Genomic DNA, 22,903 nt, shown 5'->3' on the forward strand with positions numbered 1-22,903 from the left:
ATTGATATAACCATTTCACAGTATACACATTATGTTAAAACCATAAATATATAACTTAAAAATTAGATGAATGGATTACAAAACTGTGGGATATGTACACAATGGAATTTTTCTCAGCCATAAAAAAACACAATTATAGCATTTGCAGGGAAATGGATAGAACTGGAGGACATTGTGCTAAGTGAGATTAGTCAGTCATAAAAAATAAGAAATCAGATGCTTTCCCTAATATGTGAGAGCTAAGGAGGAATGGGTAACAAGAGGAACTCTAGATGAAGAAGGAAATCCTATAGAGGAGCAAACAAGACAACCTAAAGGAGGGGTGGGAGGGGGGAAGAGGAAACTCTCTAAAGCACAGGATGAACTTATTCATATCGCAGTCAACCACTAAACCAAGCATGGGAGGGAGGGATGGGGAGGGAGTGGGGGGTCTGGGTGGGTGATGTGTGCATGTATATCTACACAAGTTTTTTAACCCATTATGATGTACAAATACAATGCACCAATAAAAACATTTTTTGTGTGTGATACTGGGGTTCCTGGAAACCCTTCTACCTCCGGGCTACACTCCCAGACACCTATTTTTTATATTTTTATTTGGAAACAGGGTCTCTTAAGCCAGCGAAGCTGGCTTTGAACCTGCGCGATCCTCCTGTCTCTGCCTCCCAAGCACAGGGATTACAAGCGTGCGCCACCACGCCCCGCTAAAAATTTTTTAAAAAATAAAAAAGTAAATTCCTGCTCGTTAACACAAAAACCGTGGGGGTAGGCTATATGGGATTGTACAGGACAATATCAACCAAGCAGAATGACAGAGGAACGGCGTTTCTGAAATGAGGACGCATCAGCACGTATTTAGGAATATTTCATTATCTGCAGGTCTCCACAGTCAAATCGCAGCACTGCTAATGCCAGCGACGCGCAGTCCGACTCTGGGGCAGCGACCCCACTTAGCTCACGCCCCCCCAGCACCTGCCATGTCCCAGCACTCAGCGCGTGGCCAGTGCCCGCTGACACCTGCACTGAGGTTACGGTGTTTCCTTAGAGGCCTCTGGGAATCTGCTTCAGTGACAAGCTGAGCTTTAAAATGACTCCAAAAACCTCGGTGTCAGGTGTGGTCCATCTGGCCAAAACCACACGTGTGCCTGGCAAAGTCATTGGCACGCGCATATCAGCATGTGCAAGAGTACACGTCGGCTTTGTTCTAGAACACGGCGCCTGTAGAGTTCTAATGAACGAGGCCAGGGTTACCCAAACATCACACACGTGCACACACGCGATCGACAGAAAACGCAAAGCACACACTGGGCGCTCCGTAGGAGACCTGCCTGACGTATTCTCGATGATAAAGGGGGAGAGGGGACGGTCACATGCAGGGGTGGCAGCTCTGACCCCACCTTAAACGTTCTGCTCCCTCCTCCAGCACCTCTCCCCGCACTGCCGCCCTCAGGGTGACGCATCTTAACTGCAGTCACCATGAACACAGGAGCGCCACTGAGCCATCTGCACAGAGTGACGGTGGGCCTGGGGGGCACTTCATGGCTGGTCACCTTCCAAAGACAGCTGGGCAGGAGTAAAGCACAACTTGGGTTTAAAATGCTCAACAGTGGCCCTCCTTCCCTGGGCTCTTGTCGCGGTGTGAGCCGTGAGTTGCTGGGTGACTCCGGACAGCCCTCCAAAGCCACTCTGCCGCTGCCAAAGCGAGAGGGGACGCGGGTCCCACAGCTGCGAGCAGGAGGGTGCCGGGATCCGTGTCCAGCAACCCCCTGCCTCTGTTCAGTCTTACTTCATTACTCGCAATGAAAGAAGGCTTTTTGAATGAGTTATTAAAAATTCAAAATGAATTATTAAAAATTCAAAATGAATTATAAACAAATCCAAACGCTATGAGAACTTTGACTCTTTTCCTAGGCTATTTAACAAGCTTCTGTGCAGTAGCTTTATGGTACCATGAAAGCTATCTTATGGTGCCTTTTGAAAAGGAAACAAGTCTTAAAAGTGAATTGCTATTTGTACTGAGAAAACTATCTTTTTAGATATGAAAATAACACACAGACTTCGACGTCTCTTCTGATTAGGGCAGCAGCACCTGTGCTCCCGGCCCCTCCATCGCCTCGCCCACTGCAGGGCCTCTGAATACACACTGGGAGGGGCGCTGGGTCCCTCTTATCCTTACAGAACACACAGAAGCAGCAAGATTGTCTCAGGTAAGCATTTAACAGAAATTAAGAAAATCAAAAGCTCTTTTTTTTTTAATACTTCTTTCCCAGGAGCAAAACTAGATTTTAATCCTCTATCTGAAACACGGCACCTGTTACCATGGTGCTAAACACGTTTTAAGATTCTGTGAAACTAAATCTAAAGGAACAACTCTCCTCTTATTCTAGGGGGATATTTCCTTAAACATTACAAAAGAACCCCCTGGATGGCAGCTCACAAAGGGGCGCTTTAACCCCACGGGGCCTCAGGGACCTCAGGGGCCAAGGGACTGCAAGGCCACAGGCACGTAGGAGACAGGACAGGCTCTGGGGCTTCAGTCCAAATCCCGTTCCCTTTCACAAGATGGTTCACTCTGTGCCGGACTTTCCTACAGAGAAATGTGTGGCTAGGAAAATGTAGCTATAAAAATTACTATTAAAAATATATCCAGCTGGGCACAGTGGTGCACACCTATAATCCCAGTACTTGAGAGGCCAAGACAGGAAGATCGTAGGTTCAAGGCTAGCCTCAGCAACTTTGCAAGGCCCTCAACAACTTAGTGAGAGATCCTGTTTCAAAATAAAAAGGCTGGGAGGAGTAGCTGAGGAGTAGAATGGCCCTAAGTTCAATCACCAGTAGCAAAAAAAGGAATAATAACAAGAAGAATGATATCCCGAGTTCTATCCCCAGGACTGAAAAAAGAATAATGATAGCCAGCCAGGCACCAGGGAAGTACTTGGGAGACTGAGACAGAAGGACTGCAGGTACAAGATAGTCTGTGGTAAGTTAGTGAAATTGTATTTCAAAATAAAAAAAATAAATAAAAGGGGCTGAGAGTGTAGGTCAGAGCTAGAAAAGCACTGGGCTCAATCCCTAGTACCACCACCACCACCACCACTACTACTACTACTAATAATAATAATAATAATACCAATCATAATAATAACAACAACAGCAACACTAATAACAATAACAACATCCTAGGGCAGACGATATAGTTTAGTGGTAGAATCTGTTTGGCATCATGAGGCCCTGGAATCAGTTGCCAGGACTGCAAATAACAACAACAACAATATCTGAGGCCGACTAACTGTCTTTGCATTACTGAAACACAATCCTGCAATACGAACACAGCGCCAGGCTATACAACAGCCAGGTGGGCACATGTGTTTCACAGAATCCACTACACAAAGCTAAGCTGCTTTGCCATCACTCCAACAACCGCGCCCCAGGCCTGAAGCTGTGGGCATAGTGCTGTCACAGGGCACGAGTCTCATGACAGGGCCCCTCAGAATGCAAAGATGAGGAATCAGTCTGATCACAGGAAATGACCTTGGAAGGAGGATCTAAGAGGGGAGCAAGCGTAGTGGGCGTAGCCATAATGCTCCGACAGTGACAGCTAAGAAATTCTTGAATTATTTCCTATGAAAGTCACTGAACCCTGTTGGGCACGGTGGCACACATCTGTGATCCCAGTACTTGGGAGGCTGAGACAGGAGGGTCGCAGGTTCAAGGCTAGCCTCAGCAATGTAGCAAGGCTCTCAGCAACTTAGTGAGACCCTGTTTCAAAATAAAAAATAAGCCAGGTGTGGTGGCAAATGCTTGTAATCCCAGCATTTGGGAGGCGGAGACCGGAGGATCGTGGTTCACGGACAGCCTCAGCTACTTAGTGAGGCCCTCCGCAACATAGCGAGACCCTATTTCAAAGAAAGAATTAAAAAAAAAAAAAATAGGGAGCCAGGCATGGTGGCGCACGCTTGTAATCCCAGCATTTGGGAGGCAGAAACTGGAGGATCGCAGTTTGTGGACAGCCTCAGCTACTTAGTGAGGCCCTCCGCAACTTAGCAAGACCCTGTTTCAAAATAAAGAATAAAACCTAGGGCCGGGGGTGTAGCTTGGAAATAAAATCCCCTGGGTTCCATCCCTGGTACTGCAAAAACTAACTAAATAAAATAAATAAAAAATAAAAATAAAAACTAATAAGGGCTGGGGTGCATTATAACTCAGAGTAGAATTCCCCTGGGTTCAATCCCCAATACCAAAGAATAAAAAGAAAGTCAATGAATCCTAGGGATGGTTTTTAGGACTAAGATTTCTAGTCAGTTCTTCTTTGTCCTCCAGGCAGGAAAATTGTTCGAACCCTAAACCAGGATGAAGCAAGGTACTAACCTTAAGACGCACCTCAGTGACACCCGGACCTGCAGTACAGAGCCGGGCCCCAGAGCCCACACCAGTGCCATGCTCAATGGTCGCAATCGATACTGAGAAGTGCACCACATGCGTGATGGCCAGGCCACTTCTCAGATCTCTTTTAAAGGACTTAGCACTTGAAGTGGGGGACCTACCGCTCTGCGCGGCTCTGTGGGCCTTGCCCTCGTGGGCCGCCGCCGGTGTCTTGTCTCCGGCGTCCCTCTCACTCGACTCCTCGCTGACCGTCGAGTCGGCATCCGAGGGGGAGACTCTGCAGACACAAAACAAATCCCAAACATTACAGGCAAGAAAGGAGAAAGCGGCAATGGTCACGTTAACCTGGATGCAGAAGTCAGGCTTCCAGGTAAAACTGACCGAGATGGAAGGGCCCAAGGGTCGTACTAATACTGCAGTCACCGAGTCCTGCGGACAGGCTAACGCGGTTTTACTAAATGGCTCAGCAGGCTGCGTTTTGACAGGTGCTAAAATCCTAAGCCCCAGACTGGAGGACAGTCTCACTGCGCCTGTGCCCAGCCCAGGTCTGACCCCAGCTCGTGCTAGACAGGCAACCCGGATCTAGCAAAAACTGGTCAAGGGCCGGGCGTGGTGGGCACGCTTGTGATCCCAGCATCCAGGAGGCGGAGACCAGAGGATCAGCATTCGCGGACGGCCTCAGCTACTTAGTGAGGGCCTCTGCAGCTCAGTGAGACCCTGTTTCAAAATAAAGAATAGAGAACAGGGCTGGAGGTATAGCTCAGAGGTAGAATGCCCCTGGGTTCCACCCCCAGGACCGGAAAAAAAAAATAAACTGATCAAAGAGAATCTGGGGTTCAGGCCTCGTTTGGGATCAACAGGATCTCGGAATCCCCAGGAAGCCACAGATCTACCGTGGTCCCTGATGACTCTGGAGTTTTAGAGACTCCCACACTGGCCACACCAGGGCAACGGCTGCTCCTGAGGTTTGATTCCACACGTAAATGCGCGGGTGTCACAGCAGCACACGTCTCCCTGGGCTTCCCAGCTTCAGGGGAGCATGAAGAGTCAATACTCTGCTACCCTGAAGGCTGCTGTGACGTACATCACGGGGCACGCTGTGGACCCCCTGTGGACCCCAAAACCCATGGATGCTCAAGCCCTTCCTGTAAAATGACACGACTCTACATATAAACTATGTACACCCTCCCGTGTACTTCAAATCAGCTCTAGGCTACTTCTAATACTGTTTACAAATGCAAATGTTATGTAAATAGTTGTCAAGACTGTACTGTTTTAGGAAATAATGACAAGAAAATAGTCCGTACATGTTCAGTACAGACACCTTTCCCCCCCTGGATATTTTCGATCCACAGGTGGTTGGGTCCCCGGATGCAGAACCTGAGGGGACAGAGGGACACCTGCACAGAGCACGCGGATGGCAGAGATGACGTGACTGATGCTTATAATGAGGCTACCGGGGGAGAGAAAATGCTGTGCAAAATTTCACTAGCATATTAAATCATCTTTAATGACTTGATTTATTCTCAGCCTACAAAATAATTAAGCAAAGGGCATCTCTCTACATAATTCATTTTCTTTCAAAATGATCATGCTCTATAATCCGTTAAATTCTTAAAACTAGGCCAGACCCCTGGGGTAGGTCTTCTGATAAGAGAAAGGATGATATCATTTTGCATGTCGGGGTGGCCACACAGTTTCACTCTGAGCAGTAAACCAGGAGCTAGAGTTCCAAGGCTCCAATAACCTCGGGCTTCAGGAGCCAAAGCTGGGGATGCTATCGGCTGACGCCAGCCTCCAAGCCCGAGTCTGAACCTGGTCTACCTTAACATGGCTCTAGCCCTTCCCACCGGATCAGAGGGCAGCCGTGGACTTCCTGGTAGTTTGGAAGAATTGAGCAACTCCACATGTGCTTTTCTTTTCTTTTCTTTTCTTTTTTTTTTTTTTTTTTTTTTTGGTGGTACTGGGGTTCCTGGAAGCCCTTCTACCTCTGGGCTACACTCCCAGGCCTATTTTTTATTTTTGGAAACAGGGTCTCTTAAACCAGCACGGCTGGCTTTGAACCTGCGCGATCCTCCTGTCTCCACCTCCCAAGCCCGGAGATTACAAGCGTGCGCCACCACGCCCGGGCTCCCCATGTGCTTTTCTTTGATAGAGGTTATTAGAAATACATTGGGGATGGGGAGCGGGGCAGGGGGAGGGGTGGGGAGCCCCACGCAATGTGTGAACAAGGGTGACAGAGGGAAGCCAACAGGAGGTGTGATGAAGGTCACCTGCAGACAAAGCCATGACGCTGCAGCTGGCCAGCAGGCCCAGGCAGAAGCCGAGGCCGACCATGTGGACAGCGGGCCGGGCGCTGCCCGATGCTCTTTTGAGTATTATCTCCAGGGCCCAGCATGCTCATCTCAGCCCAGAACAGCTGGCGGCTCCCTAACCCAGTGTGAGGGCACTGCTGAACCGTCACAAGCGGCGATCCCTAGCCTTGACCACTTTGGGGGAAGGATCACACCGCCTCCTATGGTAGCCTGGCAGAGTGGGTAAGAACCCCCCTGGGTGCCCGGCAAGTTGTCAGTCTCCCAGGCCGCAGGCTCGGGCCTCACTCACCCTCAGCCCTTCTGATATTGGGAACGGACAACCTGAACACAGAACATGCTTTGCAACAGAGAACAACCCAGGCAGCCCGACAGTGACCTTCCTCTGCGGCGGAGGCTCTTGGCGGGGATCTTGGCCTTGGGGCTCGGCAGGTCTCCGTTTTCAGAGGGCGTGGTGTGGTCCTTCACAGGCCCCGGCACTGGCGCTGGCTCGTGAATGATCAATATGTCGTCTTTATTGTGCTGACCCAGGTGCTGCTTAGCGAAGTCGAAGCCCTTCACGCTGGGGATCTGCAGCTGAACACACACAGGCAGACACACGGACAGGGCGGTGAGTGCGAAAGGCGCGCTGGGAAGAGCGGCCGAGGGCTGAGGAGGCAGCGCAGCCTCCGACCCGAGACCGCGCCGGAGACGTCACCAACCCGACCAACACGCGTCTCCGTGCCATCGACTGTGAAGTTCTGCCTACACCTACAGTGAGTGGCAGATGCCTGCCAAAGACTAAACAAGGGCACACGGACTAAAGAGCAGGACCACAGCACCAAAGCCATGCCAAGGCAATACCCTGACGCCGTGGCATGCCGGGTCCCACGCGACTGCAGGGAGAGCAACAGGCGAGACCTTCTTTAATGGGAAGAGACTCGAGCCAGGCCTGGAGGACAGAGGACGTGGGAATAAAAAGGGGAGGCTACAAAAACATGTTCTAGACTGCAGGGAACTAGCGAATACTGGAGGCTGGCAGAGGCCACTTTAGGGGCACCCACGGAGGCAGAGAGAGAGAGCGCGAGAACAAGAGAGAAGATGCGGGCACGCAGGAGCGCCAAACCACTCCAAAGGACAGCTGCTGGAGCTCGCCTCTGGGCAGTCGGGAAACCATTTCATATTCCTAACCAGGCGGAGTCCCGAAGTCCAAGCAGATAGGACGCAAGGGACGGGGAAGAAGGCCTTGTCACAAAACACAAAGGCCTGGGCCAAGGTCCCAGCAAAGGACCTGGGAATCAGCAGGAAGGTCTCGGAAGCCGCACAGACACGGAGACCAAGGACAGCAGAGGCCCGGGTGGCCTCAGCGCTCTGGGCAGGGCACCCAGCGTGCAAGTGACAGTCGGCCAGAGGGGGTCGCGGGAACTGATGGCGGGAGGAGAGAAGACGACTTCAAAGGTGCTTAGTTCGAGATGACAGAGGGCCTCAGAAAAGCAGCCTGGCCTCGCTGGAAATGGAGATCACAGCTTGGAGCCTTCGGGCTGAGGTGACGTCGAGAACCGTCTGACCAGAAGGAGCCGGGCGGCAGGGTTGGGGCTTTTCAAGATGATCATGGAGTCTACATATAAAATGTTGAAGGAAATCTAACACTCTGGGGCAAAGACGAGGAAAGAAAAGAAAGCAAAGAAGAAAGCTGAAGGTGCCTTCAAAAAAAAAAAAAAAACCAGAAAAATGGAAAGTTGGGTTGTAACCGAAACCAGAGGAATACAGAATTTTTCTAGGAAGAAGCAGTTCACAGAAATAATGGCACCAAGCCGGAGGAGAAAGGGGTCTTTAGGAGGCGTCCACACCCACAGTGGGGGGCAGGGGCCCTCCCAGGGGACACGCGGTAACAACCGACACCACGCCCACCCCAGCCTCAGCTTCTGGGCCTCTGGCAAGGCAGGAAGGACACTCGAGACACCAGGAGATGTGAGGTGCCGTTTGCTTTTTCCGTGCTGGGGATCAATTCCAGAGCCTCGTACATGCTAAGCAGACACTCTACCGCTGAGCTACATCCCCACCTGGGCTCCTTTAGCTTTTTTCCTTAGTATTTTTTTATTATTTTTAAAAAATACTTTTATTGGCGTGTTCTAATTATACAGCATAGTGAGACCCAAAGTTAAACATAAACGCACGCACACATCACCTGGTGGCTCTGTCTGCGGACCCCACACCGCTCCCCTTCCTCCCACCCTACATGTCAGTGAGATTGGCAGCGACACCGCCTCGTACGGACGGAAGTAGCCTCCTTGGCGCGGTCCCCTTCCTCCAGCCTCGCTTTCCCCCAGGCCACTCCGCTAGTCTACTGGTCTCGCGTCTCGTTCGATGGGAGCCCCTTTTGTTTCTATTTCTGTTCTGGGTCGCCATTTCCGATGACACCATTTTGATAGCCCACAAAGGGCCAGGGTGGGTATTATCAGTTTCCTTAAATCCAGCTTGCTGAGCGTAGGGAAATCAACTGCATGTGAAGCGTCACCCCAAGGGGTCTCCTGGGCAGGCATGCCGCAGGCACACCCAGACTTCCTGGCCAGGCTGTGTCCCGCCCCTATAGATGGTCCTTTCAGTCAAAATCATCAGTTGGCCAGTCTAAGAAGTGACTTTTTTTTTTTTTTTTTTTTTTTGGTGGTACTGGGATGGAACCCAGGGGCATTCTACCTCTGAGCTATCCCCCCAACCATATTTTTTTTGTTGTTCTTTATTTTAAAACAGGGTCTCACTAAGTTCAAAGGGCCTCACTAAACATCTGAGGCTGTCCATGAACCCCGATCCTCTTGTTTCAGTCTCTCAAGTACTAGGATTACAAGCGTGCAAGTCCGGCTCTCAGGAGTGATTTTAAACAATATACTGGCTATAGAAGCAAGAGGTTTTGTCACGTCTGTGTTAACTTTCCACACAAAGGAACAACAGCAATGGCGTAGGTCAGGTGTATGATCTAAAGTCTTTCTAGCCCTAAAAACGCAGGATCAGGGTGGGAAAGCAGCCTGCAGTAATGATTTATGCCAGCAGAGGGAGACAAAACCCACTATAAAGATAGTTTACAAAGAGTTGCCTGGAAACAAAAGGCGGAGGCGACCAATCTTCTCTAAGGAATCAGATCCTGTTACCAGAGCAAGCCAGGGGTGCCACCACCCCGAGCTCAGGAACACTGCTTCCCAAAGGATAAAGACAAACCTGCCATTCCGTGGCCTCGCCCCGCCCAGGAGCTTATCTCCTCCTCTGGGAGCCTGGATTAGCCCAGTGTTCTTCAGCTGGTAGACCTGGGACCTGGGGGTGGACAAATGCTTTGCTGGGACCAGGTTGCCCTTTTTACGGTTCAAATTTAAGGTCCACAGCCTCTGTACATGCTTTTGCCTCCGAGGGGCTTTCCTGAGCTCATCTGTCCCCCTCCACACACAGCGCCCCTTTCTCAACAGTCCTGCTCCCACCTCAAAAAAGAAGCCCCCCCTCCTTTTCCTGTTACTGGAGATTGAACCCAGAATGCACCAACACTGAGCTATGCCCTCAGCCCTTTTTATTTATTATTTATTTATTTATTTATTTATTTATTTATTTTTGTACTAGGGTTCCTGGAAACCCTTCTACCTCCGGGCTACATTCCCAGACACCTATTTTTTTTATATTTTTATTTGGAAACAGGGTCTCCTAAGACAGTGAGGCTGGCTTCGAACCTGTGCGATCCTCCTGTCTCTGCCTCCCAAGTGCAGGATTACAAGCGTGCGCCACCACGCCCAGCAGCCCTTTTTATTTTTTTCATTATTATTTTTTTATTTGGAAAGAGTCTTGCTAAGGTGCAGAGGCTGGTCTTGAACCTTCAATCTCCTTTCTCAGCCTCCCAAGTATTAGGATTATAGGTGTGTCTACCACACTCATATGAGAGGCTTCCTCTTATCCACCCAGCAGCTTCCTGGGGTGCTCTGTGCAGACGCACACACTTGGGGGACATCAAATAAAAAGACAATTCAAATTGCTTGGCAGGTCCCCTTCATCAAGGCACAATAAGCCTGCAGTGTGGCTTCCTCTGGCGCTGCCTTGTATGTTATTTAAGAGAAAAATATGGCTAAGAACCAAGACCTTTCACTTGGTGCACGTCAGGATGCCACATGTTCAGATATTCTGCAGAGGAGCCCAGGGATGTTTCTATTTAACAGCTTCACATCCACCACCTCCCGACCATCAAAGAACTCCTCCCTCCCAGGGAAGAATCTACGAGAACAAAGCCATTCCATCCCGGAACTCACAGCAAGGCTCTGGCTTCACCTGCGGAGCCTAGAAGGCGGTGGGTGCTCAAGACCTGCCCAACGGTATGCTGGGAAATCCCAAAGTGCTGCCCAGTGCACCCGGCCACAGGCTCACCACCCTCAGCCCCCAAGAGCTCAGCCAGCCCCACGCGCTGGCTCTCCGTCTGGGTCTTAATGCCTGTTCTGCATCGCAGGACAAAGGAGTGAAAATGTCTATGTTCATTTCTGAAAGGTCAAAATTATTACTTCAAAACAAGGAATAAAGAACAGAGTTAAGCCAGGTGTGGTGGTGCACACTTGTAATCCCAGCATTCAGGAGGCTGAGACCGGAAGATGGAGGTTCACGGACAGCCTCAGCTACTTAGTGAGGCCCTCCGTAACTTAGTGAGACCCTGTTTCAAAATAAAGAATAAAAAATAGAGCAGGGGTGTAGCTCAGAGGTCGAAAGCCCCTGGGTCCCATCCCCAGACCCCCCCACACACACAAAGGAACAGAGTTAAGACAGTCTTGTGTGCCTTCTTGACTTGCGGAATACTAACTTCCTTCAAACAATTACCGGATACTGCAAGTCCATGTTCAAGTCATTTTACAAAAGTCTCCTCCTACTGTCCCTCATGACCTCTCTCTGCTGGTTATTTGTTTCTGCATACCCATTAGATTTCAATAAACTACACAGCAATAGGTTGGGAGTCTGTCATAAATAATGAGCTTAACGGCAAACATCAAATAAACCTTTTAGAAATCTAACACTTACTAATTCAATACTTTTTCCACTTCTTCATAAATTTCCTGAAGATTCGACTGTCCTCTTAAAAGCAAAGCTTCGTGTGTATGGGTAGAGGAAAACTCGGCAAGCTGGAGATAGCTCCTGAGCCTTAAAATATCTACTCCATGTGATTAGGATGGATTCTCCTCTCTCAGACTCTGACATGCTACCCTAATTATGAAATACATAGATATTATTTTCACTTTGAAGTGAAATTAAAAGCCCACCTCTATAACTATTAAGTGACCACCTGTCGAGCCTTTTTAAGATAGAGCGCAAGGAGAAAGCCCTGTGGTAGAGCACTTGCCTAGCATGCCTGAGGCCCTGGATTCAATTCCCAGCACAGAAAAAAAAATTAAATCAATAAAAAATAAAGATGAGACTTCCGGGAAGATGGCGACCGAGAAAAGCGGGGCTTAAGAGCCCCGCTAACAACAAATCTCCATTACCACAAAATCAGCGCCTTTCATAGCCAGAAAACACCATCACCAGTGAAACAAAAAATCACCAAGCTCCAGAGAGAAAGCGGACTGAGAACAGAGCCACAGAGGAGATACACCGGCCTCACGCCCGAGACCGCGGCAGACGCGGCAGCAGCGCCATACTGCCGGCGGCACCGGCGAATTCACGGGACAGCTACAGCAAGCCGAGGTCAGCCACTGCAAAACAGCCAGGCGGGATTTCTCCACGCAGAGAGCATCTAAAGCTCCCAGTGGCTGAGCTCAGCACACGCTGCAGGGATTCAGAGTGGAAATCAAAACCAAGAAGAAAAACACCAGCCCCATAGCCGAGGGCGTAGCAGCGGCACCATATTGCCACCGGCGGCAGCAGCACCGAATTCAGCGATGCCAGTACAGCTACATCTGCGTACTCAAGAACAGTGAGTCAAATTGCGGGCCACAGAGGAGAAATCCCAGTACTATAGTCCCTGGGACTTGACCCAGTGGGGGAGGGGCGGTGGCAGAGATATCACACCATAGGAGAACCTGGCACCCCCCACAGTCTAAAGCAGCCTCTATTGACTCTCTGGGTCGGAGACTCTGTGATAAAACCCAGTAAAGGAGTAGTGGGGTCTGAGATACTACTGACTCGAGCTCCAGAACACCTTAAGTGAAGTCATAGTGACCCAAGGGAAGAACCCAGAGAAGGCACAAACATCCGAAATCATGGGAAAGAGGAATAATACTGGAGCAATAAATGCCCACAACCCCACAACATCAGAACCCGATAAAACAGAAAATCAGAGATTTCTAGAAGATCAAATCAGGAAAATAACTGTAGAAATAATAGAGGTGCTTCTAAAAGAACTCAGAGAGAGCCAAAAAGAGATAAAGGATGCAATTAATGAAGTAAAGGCATCAATTCAAAGCACAAACAACCGATTAGAACACATGGAGAACAGAATCTCGCTCTTAGAAGATGAGTAATCCAAACTTGAACGCATAGTTTCTAATCTAGAAAAAATATCCGACAGCAGGAATCTGATATTGAAGAAATATGGGCCCATTTTAAGAGAGCTAACCTAAGAATAATTGGAATAGAGGAGGGAAAAGAAAGTGAAACCAAAGGCATCAACAATCTCTTCAAGGAAGTAATAGCAGAAAATTTCCCAGACATAGAGCAAGAGGTCGATAGACAGGTCCAGGAAACTTATAGAACTCCCTTTAGACAGGATTGGAGAAGAGGATCCCCACGCCACATAATTGTCAAAATGACCAATGTGGAAGCCAAGCAGAGAATCTTAAAGGCAACAAAAGCAAAGGGCCAAGTGACATTCAGAGGCAAACCAATTAGAATCACTCCAGACTTCCCAAACCAAGTTATGAGAGCCAGAAGGGCTTGGAGTAACATATTCCAAACTCTGAAAGAAAACAACTTCCAGCCAAAAATTTCCTACCCAGCAAAACTTTCTATCAAATTAGATGGAGAAATAAGAAGCTTCCATGACAAACAGGAACTGAAGGTATTTATGTCTTCAAAACCAGCGCTAGAGAAAATACTCAAAGAGATTAACTACAAAGAAGAAATAGGTAACACACTCCAGAACTAGAGAAACAAGATTTTCCATCCAACAGACAACTAAGATTGGTTATCTGTGGAGATTCATTATTTATGTTAGTCTTTTACCTATCTCTAAAGGGTATTGTTTGCCTTTATTGTTGTTAATTTTTAGGATTTCTAGTTGGAATATTAATATACCTTCAGATATAGCATTTGGAAATATTTTATCCCATTCTATTAGTAACTGTTAACTCTGTTTACTTGGCTTTGGATATACAATATTTTTTTTTTTAGGGAGTTTGTATACTCCTCTGTTGCCTGTGACATTGAAATCATAACCAAGAAATCACTGCCAATTTCAATGTTGTGAGGTTTTATGACCCAGATTTTCTCCTAAAAGTTTATAGTCTTAAGATTTATATTTAGATCTTTTATCTATTTTGAGTTAATATTTGTATATGGGATTAGGTAAGGGTCCAATTTCATTCTTTTCCATGTAATTATTATTTTTTAACAATATTTAGTTAAAAGATTAATATTTCCACCACCAAATGTTCGTGGAAACCTTGTCAAAAATAACTTGACAATACAGGGAAGAATTTAGCTCTAGGCTTTTATTTAACTCCAATGGTTTATATATCTGCCTTTAGAATAGGACTACACTGTTTCAATTATTGTAGCTTTATATGGTTTGAAATCAGAAAATATATATCTTCTAGCTTTGTTCTTTTTCAAGATCGTTTTGGGTACCTAGAGTCCATATTTCACAGTAGGATAGATTTTTTTCTGAAAAATAAATATATAAATATATGATAGTTTCACCTAAAAAATAGAAAAAAAATATTCTCTGGTAAGAAAGAAAGCAAAAAGAAATATTGAAATGTTATCTTTAAGTCATCAAAAGCTTGGTATCAGACAAATGAAACTGTTATGTGAAATTATCATTTTTAATTTTAGATAAATTGCCATAATACTAGATGTCAACTACTAAGCCAAGCATGGGAGGGAGGGATAGGGAGAGAATGGGGTGGGGATTGGGTGGGGGCTGACTGGGCAATGTGTGCATGTATGTCTACAAAAGTATGTATCCTACTATGATGTATGAATACAGTGCACCAATAAAAAATAAAAATAAAAAAATAAAATAAAGATGATTAGAAAACTAAAATTTGACACCTGTCTGACACCTATTTCCCACAACCGATGATAAAAATCCTCACATGAGCCGTTTCCGTTTCGGAGGGGTTGCTCTGCTGTGCCTCCTTTCAGCTTCTTAAACAGAGTAACAAAATCAACTGCCACCCCATCACTTGATAAATCTTGCTAAAATCCTTCTGGTGTGTTTCCCAGCAAAAAAAAAGTGCATGAGTCTAAGAACTGGGCAACTATCTCTTCTCCACATTCTGGGGTCTGCTTTAACCAACTTGAAAGAGGTGCTCTGAAGGAAGGACAGCCTCCTCCAACAAAGACCCGCCAAGGCCCACGCGTACCAACACACGGTACCGTCCTCCACCCGAGAAACTACCAGGCCTCCTGCAAGAAACAAACAGGAGAAAAGAGGAAATACTTCATAAACGCCCGAGTACTGCCCGGGTGATACGTCCAGCATCGTCACCGCTGGGGCCCAAGAGACGCGGAGCGGCTGACACAAACAGCAGTCCTCGGGCCTCAGAGCTGGAGACAGACGTTTAGATACTAAGTGTTCTAAGACAGCAACAGGGCGCAGTAGACCCTCAATAAACATCTGGTGGCTGCGCGAGCTCAGAAGGGGCAGCCCACGCGCCAAGCCCACGCCATCTTACAGGGAACCAGGAAAAGGCTGTATGTCATAATGAAACACACGAGTCCTGCTGACTCCTGCTGACTCCGGCTAACCTCTCTCCATATATCCCTCAGCCCACTTCACACGGCTGGCAAGTCGCCGCCTTCTATAACAATAGGAACTAGACAGCTAATCCGTGTTTATACACAAAACAAAAGCTGTCTACACACAGAAGGAAAAAATTAAGGAGAACCTCTATACACACACACCCATATACACACCCATATACACACCCACATACACACCCACACACACACACACACCCTGATTATAGAATGTGCTCCTTTTGTCTCAACTCTGCTTTTGGGACCATTATAACTAGTTTTTCCATTAAAAAAAAAAAAAGACCTCGAGTTCAGTCTGGCCGGCCTCTACTCCCCAGCTTCCACACGCAGAACAGGATTCAATCGGTATTTTATAACAGAGGAGTCAGGACTGATTAGTCTTCGATATTCGCACTGAGTCTCCGTCCTTTCCTTTTTCCTCCTCCTCTCCTCACTCTGTCACGAGGGACAGGCTGCAGCACCCAGGCCCACCGGAACACGCCTCCGAGGCCTCGGGAGATCTGGCAGAGCAGGTCAGCCCATAAGGAGAGACGCCTGATGAGAGCGCGTGGGCCATAAATAGCATAAAGCCCAGATGGAAGAAGACCAGGACCGTCCCCAGTGCCCGGGCCAGCCAGGCCCCACGGGGGCAGTTCAGGTGACAATGGAAGCCACAGAGCAAGTCCCAAAGGTGTCTGCGTGAGAATTCGCGATGGCGCAGCGTGCCCTCGTCGGGGTTCTTTACCCAGTTGATGCCCCAGGGGGAGAGCACACCATGCTGTTTCCACCTAGAAGGTGAAGTTATCACCATCTGTCTGTCTTCAGGAACCCGTGGTCTTGGAATGGGTGGGGGGCACTCCAAGTCCCCACCCGAGGCCGAGGCAGGTGGTGCTGAGGGGATGACGGGGACTCCCTGCGGCTTGGCTTAAGGGGGATGCTCGGCAGGCTCAAGGCCGGGTCGGCTGGAGGAAGAGATGCTCACGCAGCTGCTCTCCAGGCCGCCATCCGAGCTGCTCTCGAGTGATCCTAGCAAATGCGAGCTCCCCCGAGCTGCTGTCCCCGCTGAACGCCGGGTGACGGTGGCCCACTGCCTGCACACCATTGCCAGTCCCTCCCACGGCCTGAGCCCCGCCGGCCTCAGCTCCAGGCCGAAGTTTGGGCTGCGCCCTGTCTTACAACCTTGCTCCAGCTTCCTGCGCTCTGCGCGCTCTCCCTGCAGACCCCTGGTGCCCTCCCATCACAGGCAGCCCGGCACCACGGGCCCTGGAGCCCTCCTGCACGCTGCACGCTGCTGTGCCCACTGTGCCCCTGGGCATCCGCTTCCCAAAGACTGGTCCTTCTTATTACTGAAGCAGAGGTCAGATCACACGACCTGACAGAATGGTCTCTCCCTCCTAGCATATTTCAAAATTAATCTACTCTCAGGCAATCTAAAGAGGTCTCCTTCTCACAGGAGAAGGGGCTGGGTTATAGATCAGTAGATTTATCGTTTCCAGATGTTTACAGCTCTGGGATTTGCGGCAAGGAGAGTACAAGGTCAGTAGAAAAGAAAGAGGACAGAAAGCCACAGGAAGAGGGACCCCTGAAGTCAGAGGGAGGAGGGAGGAGGGAGGAGCACCTCTGCAGATTACCCGAGGAGCAGCCACGGACCCTTCTCTGTTGTGGCTAGCCTTAGAAAAGCAGCGAGGAAGCTGGGGGTGATGGCATCACTTATAGTCCCAGCATTTGGGAGACGGAGACAGGAGGCAGTCTGCAGACAGCCTCAGCTACTTAGTGATCCCCTCTTCAACTTCGTGAGGCCCTGTTTCAAAGTTTTAAAAAAATTTTGAAAAATAGGGCTGGTGGTGTACCTCAAAGATACATCCTCTAAGTTCCATCTCCAGTACTGCAAATGAAAGAAAGAAAGAAGGAAAGAAAGAAAGAAAGAAAGAAAGAAAGAAAGAAAGAAAGAAAGAAAGAAAGAAAGGAAGGAAGGAAGAAAGAGAAAGAAAGAAAGGGAGGGGGAGAGAGAGAGGGAGGGAAGGAAGGAAGGAAAGAAGGAAGGAAGGAAGGAAGGAAGGAAGGAAGGAAGGAAGGAAGGAAGGGGAAGGGAAGGGAGAAAGAAAGAAAGAAAAGAAAAAGAAAAGGTGGCGAGGAAGTAGAGAGGTTTGTTTTAAACTAAACAAAGATGGCTTTTCTACCGCATACTCATGAGCGATCTACTCGGCAGGGTCCTGCCTCCTGGCACTGGACCTGAGTAGACAAGAGAGACTCTCTTGGGCTCCTTGGTGGAGGACCTCGGCTGTAACTGGGCTGTGACGCTGGACAGGCGCACCCCGGCGCCACCCGAGAGAAGGAGCGACTCCCAGGCTGGAAACACTGCTCGTTTGGTTTACAGCAACATCTGGCATGCAGAAATATTTTGAAAGTAAAAGTGAGAGAACAGAAACCTTGGGGAATATCCTGTTCTCAACCCAAGAGGTGCTGACCTCTGACAGGTTATTGAAGCAGCAGATAACGGATGGGCTTCCACGAGTAGTGTGTGTCAAGAAACACAGACCGGAAAAGGCCTAAACACAGAACCGTCTTTGCTGGTTACATCTCCCTGTAACAATACTCTCCTGGGAACAAAAACATCTCCCAGCCCATTGTGGGGCTCACTGCAGCGAGTTCACACCACGAATCTTTCAGTATGTCAAGTATGCTTTGCCACGCCATTCACTCTTATGATAACAATGGCAACCACAATCACAAAGCAACTTTCAGACTATGTAAATAATAAATGAAGATGGACAGAAATATAATATCACTGTAGATGATGCTTCTAGTGTTGATATAAGCTTTCAGGTTCATCAAGATTTTTAATTACTGGCTAATTTTATAAGAAAAAAAGAATACTCTTACCCAACTCTTCTAAGTAAAATACATTGAAAACGGAACATATTTTTTATTCGGCAGAACAAGGTTTGTAATATGCTGGATTTGACTGAGAAAAATCAGACTAAAATTGAAAGGTTGTTTTATTTCTTGTCTTTTTTGCCTGTCGCTTGCCTTTTCTTGTCAAACTTTCAGAGTCGAGTCCTCTCAACTGGCCAGACCCACAGAGGGAACATGTTACTTAACACAGCAGCCTGACCGCCACTTCCTGTTCCTTTGGTCACTGCTCTGACATTCACGCTGGGCGAATGTCGCAGCCAGTGGCTTCTTCCCTGCAGCTCTAGCCGCACCGCAGCTGAGCTGAGCTGGGCTGGATGTTGACCCAACACCAGTGTCTCTGCTCTGAAACGTGATGTGACAGTCGAGATCATACAGAAACAAACATGTGAAAAGAGAATTGCTATTTCTATAAAAACGAAGTTGAAGGCTTTGGAAAGACACATGAAAATCAGGCTGCTGAAAAAAACTGCTGTCAAATTGGGTGTAAGCGAATCGACTTTTAAAAAGCGCAGAGAGGAGCGGGGTGGGGGTGGGGGGGTGCTGAAAAAAAACTGAGGCTTTTGCGCTCAGACTGCTTCGCTCTTTTCTAAAGAATCCCAAACTACAAACAGTAACTGATTTATCATGGGTACTGTTGATTACAAGAAAAATCATATGGAGCTCCTCTTGGCAGACCAACACTCAAAACAAATCATCATCAACAATAAATACAATGAGGATACACTGAAAGACAGCAAAAAGATGTCCATTCATATATTGGGAGTTAAAATGTGTAAGACACATTACTCATTTTGAGTGATTATGTGGTCTTAATCAAGTGGACAGGTGGGTGTCCAATATGGTAGATGAAGAATAAAGGAGCGCCCAATGGCCCCTCTTGTCCTCTCCTCTCTGAATTTCCAGGGGTGAAGTCAATCAGAGTTCAAATGCAAAATGGGTAGGCTCTTCATTTGGCCCTCTAAAAAGTAAAACCCCAGTAGATGCCCCAGCTCCAGCCTTTACTTAGGGTGCATCTGTGAGTACAGAGGAGCTGGGGTTTCGCAAGCAGACACGAAGGCAAAGGACACCTCCGTTAGAGCCGTCTCCCTGCCTTGTGGCATCAAGAGCCTACACGCATCCCCGCCCGAGACACCTGCGTGAACCACCGCAGGCCTGGCTCTTACCTTCTGCCTCTGCTGAACGCTGGCCACGGTGTCGGGCTGGAAGTCCAGCTTGTCCGTGCGGCAGAGCTTCCAGTAGAGGATGACCACGATCACCAGCACCACCAGCACCGGGATGACCACGCCGACGATGACCCACAGGTTGTTGCTCTGGGACTCCGGGGACGGCCTCTGCACCCTGTCCACAGCTGCACACGAGGAAGCACAGTCTCTCAGCAATGCCTTCCCTGAGAAACTCAGAAAGTCCCCGTCACGTCAGCTCGAGTCTAAGTGATGAGTTTTACTCTCCCGATGACGGGACACGTGACCGGGAAGACACACACAGCACAGAATGCTCCCTGTGAACCCATCGGGGATGGCGTGGCGCACCCGAGGTACCTAAGGCCACGTGGCTAACTCAGTGGTGAAGAGGTCTCCCGACTTCTAGTTAATTCCACCAGTTCACCCTAATTCTACCAGTTGACCCCTATCTTCTCGCTGCAGGACATTCCCATGCCAAAAATGATCCTGCACAAATTGGTTCAAAAATAGTTCTCTTTTAATGAGAAAGGCAGCTGTGTCTCTCAGACAGTCAAGACCCTTGCACTAAGCCCAGCAGGAACCACTCCTCCCAGGCCTCAGGAGAGCACTGGGGCTGGGGGCTCGATAGGAGGTCTGCAGGAGGAAGTCCCTCGCCCACCCCGCCCAGTTTCCCCACTAATCCACGAACATCCATTAAGTGTGCCAGAAACATCATCAACAAGCAGACAAAGCCCCTCAGAGAGCACAGGTTCTGGTGGGGAAACTGCCAGGTGAACGAAATAACTAGATAACGTCCTGTACCACTAATGCCATCTGCCCAATGAGATGGGCGTGAGCACAGGCCACAGTGCATCCATCTCCACATTCAGAGGAGGGACCGCCCATAGTCATCAATCCGGGAATGGATCACATGGGGTACAGCCATACGGTGGAGTACCATTCAGCTTTAAAAAGGAATGGAGTTCGACACATGCGACAAAGTGGGTGAACCTGGACAACACTGTCCTAAGAGAAGGAGGCTGGACGCAGAAGGACAGTTTTTGCGTGCGTCCACTTACATGAGGAACCTAGGACAGGCGAAGTGACAGACAGGAAGGAGAGTGGTGGCCGGGTCTAGAGGGATGGCAGGTGAGGTATTATTTAATGGGTAAAGTTTCTGTTTGGGATAATAAAAAAAAAACTCTGAAAATAAATAGCAGAAGTGGTTGCAAATATTGTGGATATAGTTAATGCCACAGAATTGTACACTTAAAATGGTAAATTTAATATATATATATAATCACCACTTTTTAAAATGACAATGATAACCCTATGTTTCTCTAAAAGGGGATTCACTGTCTGGAGACTGAAGTCCTAACACATGGTGTATGGGCACCACCTTTATTTTCTCATCTGTGACTTTCCCTGAACCCTCCAGATGTAGATTTTAATTGAAACTCTTTTATTTAAGGTACCAGGTCAATTTTTAAATTAAAGCCGGTCTTAGGCCTTTGGAATCTGTCACTGCCAAGCCCACCCTCTGCTACCAGAGCCCCTCAGCTTCCAGCCTCGGGCCATCAGACCTCAGGCCTCTGTCCCCCAGTGTCCTTCACTAGCTCCTCGCTGGACCCTGCTCGCAGGCCAAGGTCCTGTGTCCTCCTTGTCATCCACTCTGATCCAGGGACCTAGACCCAACCGCCCCCTCCCTGGCCAAGGTCTCATCCCTCAAGGCCCCTCTTGAAGGCCTCCTGAGGACACGAATGCCCTGTCAAGTTCTTTTGTTCTTCTTGTCCTTGTTTTGCAAATGATGCCTTCTTGTTCTTTCTAAACACTTCTTAATTCATAAATGTATCAGTTTAAGACACAGCAGCCCTGGGCTCATGAGTGTCTTCTCAAACCCACCTTGGTGCCGCTGGCAGGGACTAAGTCTTAGGCCTTCCACATTCTACGTGGCTATTACCGGCTATGGAAGCAAAAAGTATCTGCTCGAAGACATAATAAAAAAAGACTGCCGGGCCTGGTGGCACACACTTGTAATCCCCGCGCTTGGGAGGCGGAGACAGGAGGATCGCGCAGGTTTGAAGCCCCTTGCTTGTTTAAGAGACCCTGTTTCCAAATTAAAATATTTTTAAAATATAGGTCTGGGAGTGTAGTCCAGAGAAGGGTTTCCAGGAACCCCAGTACCACCAAAAAAAAAAAAAAAGATCATGGTGCCGGGCGTGGTGGCGCAGCTTGTGATCCCCGTGCTTGGGAGGCGGAGACACGAGGATCGCGCAGGTTCGAAGCCAGCCTCAGCTACTTAGCGAGGCTCTCAGCGACTTAGTGAGACCCTGTTTCCAAATAAAGTATAAAATAGGACTGGGAGTATAGCCTGGAGGTAGAAAGCCTCTGGGTTCTACCCCCAGTACCACAAAAAAATAAAAAATAAAATATTATGGTGTGGGTATATTTGTTCAGCGAGAGAGAAGAGAGAAGCACAATGAGAGAAACATTCTAATCAGACCATGGAAAAGCCGCAAATCGGAGCAGAGGCTGCAGGAGACATGGGGAAATGCTGACGGACAAAAACTTGTTTTTGAAAACTTAGCCTGGGCTGGGCGCGGTGGGGCACACCGGTAAGCCCAGTACTTGGGAGGCTGAGACAGGAGTTCTGCAGATTTGAGGCTAGCCTCAGCAACTTAATGAGATTCTCAGCAACCCAGAGGGACCCTATTTCAAAATATTTATTTATTTATTTATTTATTTTTATTATTTATTTATTTGCAGGTCTGGGGATGGAACCCAGAGGCATTTGGCCTCCAAGCTATACCCCTACCCCTATTTTTTATTCTTTATTTTGAAACCGGGTCTCACTGAGTTGCAGAGGGCCTCACTAGGTAGCTGAGGCTGTCCGCGAACCGCGATCCTCCGGTGTCAGCCTCCCGAATGCTGGGATTACAAGCGTGCGCCACCACGCCTGGCTCCAAATTTAAAAATGAAATATAAAGGGCTGGGAGTGTAGAACAGGAACTCAGTCCCCAGTACCAAAAAAAAAAAAAAAAATAGGCTGAATTTCTAGATGCTCTCGTTGTATAAAAGCACCTGGCGACCCAGAATTCGAGACGGCATCGGGTCGGTCCGAGAACTGCGCGCTCTGCTTAGAAGAAGCAGAGGGCGGCCAAAGCCGGGCCCTGACTGCACCCGGGCCGGCCCAGGGCCGGCTGAGGCTTCCTCCTCCCGCCACGCCTGACGTGGTTTCCC

General features: G+C 48.5%; 1 protein-coding gene across 1 annotated transcript in view; it reads right to left on the minus strand.

Annotated features, from left to right (window-relative positions):
• The window catches only part of KIAA1549, a gene marked incomplete at both ends in the record, with an annotated part of 84,306 nt that overhangs the window by 32,258 nt on the left and 29,145 nt on the right, over nt 1-22,903 (minus strand). Inside the window, 3 exons of the mRNA XM_080701241.1 lie at nt 4,545-4,660; nt 7,075-7,271; nt 19,667-19,851. Coding sequence (XP_080557367.1) covers nt 4,545-4,660; nt 7,075-7,271; nt 19,667-19,851 — 498 coding nt within the window. The remainder of the gene's footprint in view (nt 1-4,544; nt 4,661-7,074; nt 7,272-19,666; nt 19,852-22,903) is intronic.

Source organism: Muscardinus avellanarius (genome assembly GCF_963383645.1).
Source record: "Muscardinus avellanarius genome assembly, chromosome: 9".
Taxonomy (NCBI): Eukaryota; Metazoa; Chordata; class Mammalia; order Rodentia; family Gliridae; genus Muscardinus; species Muscardinus avellanarius.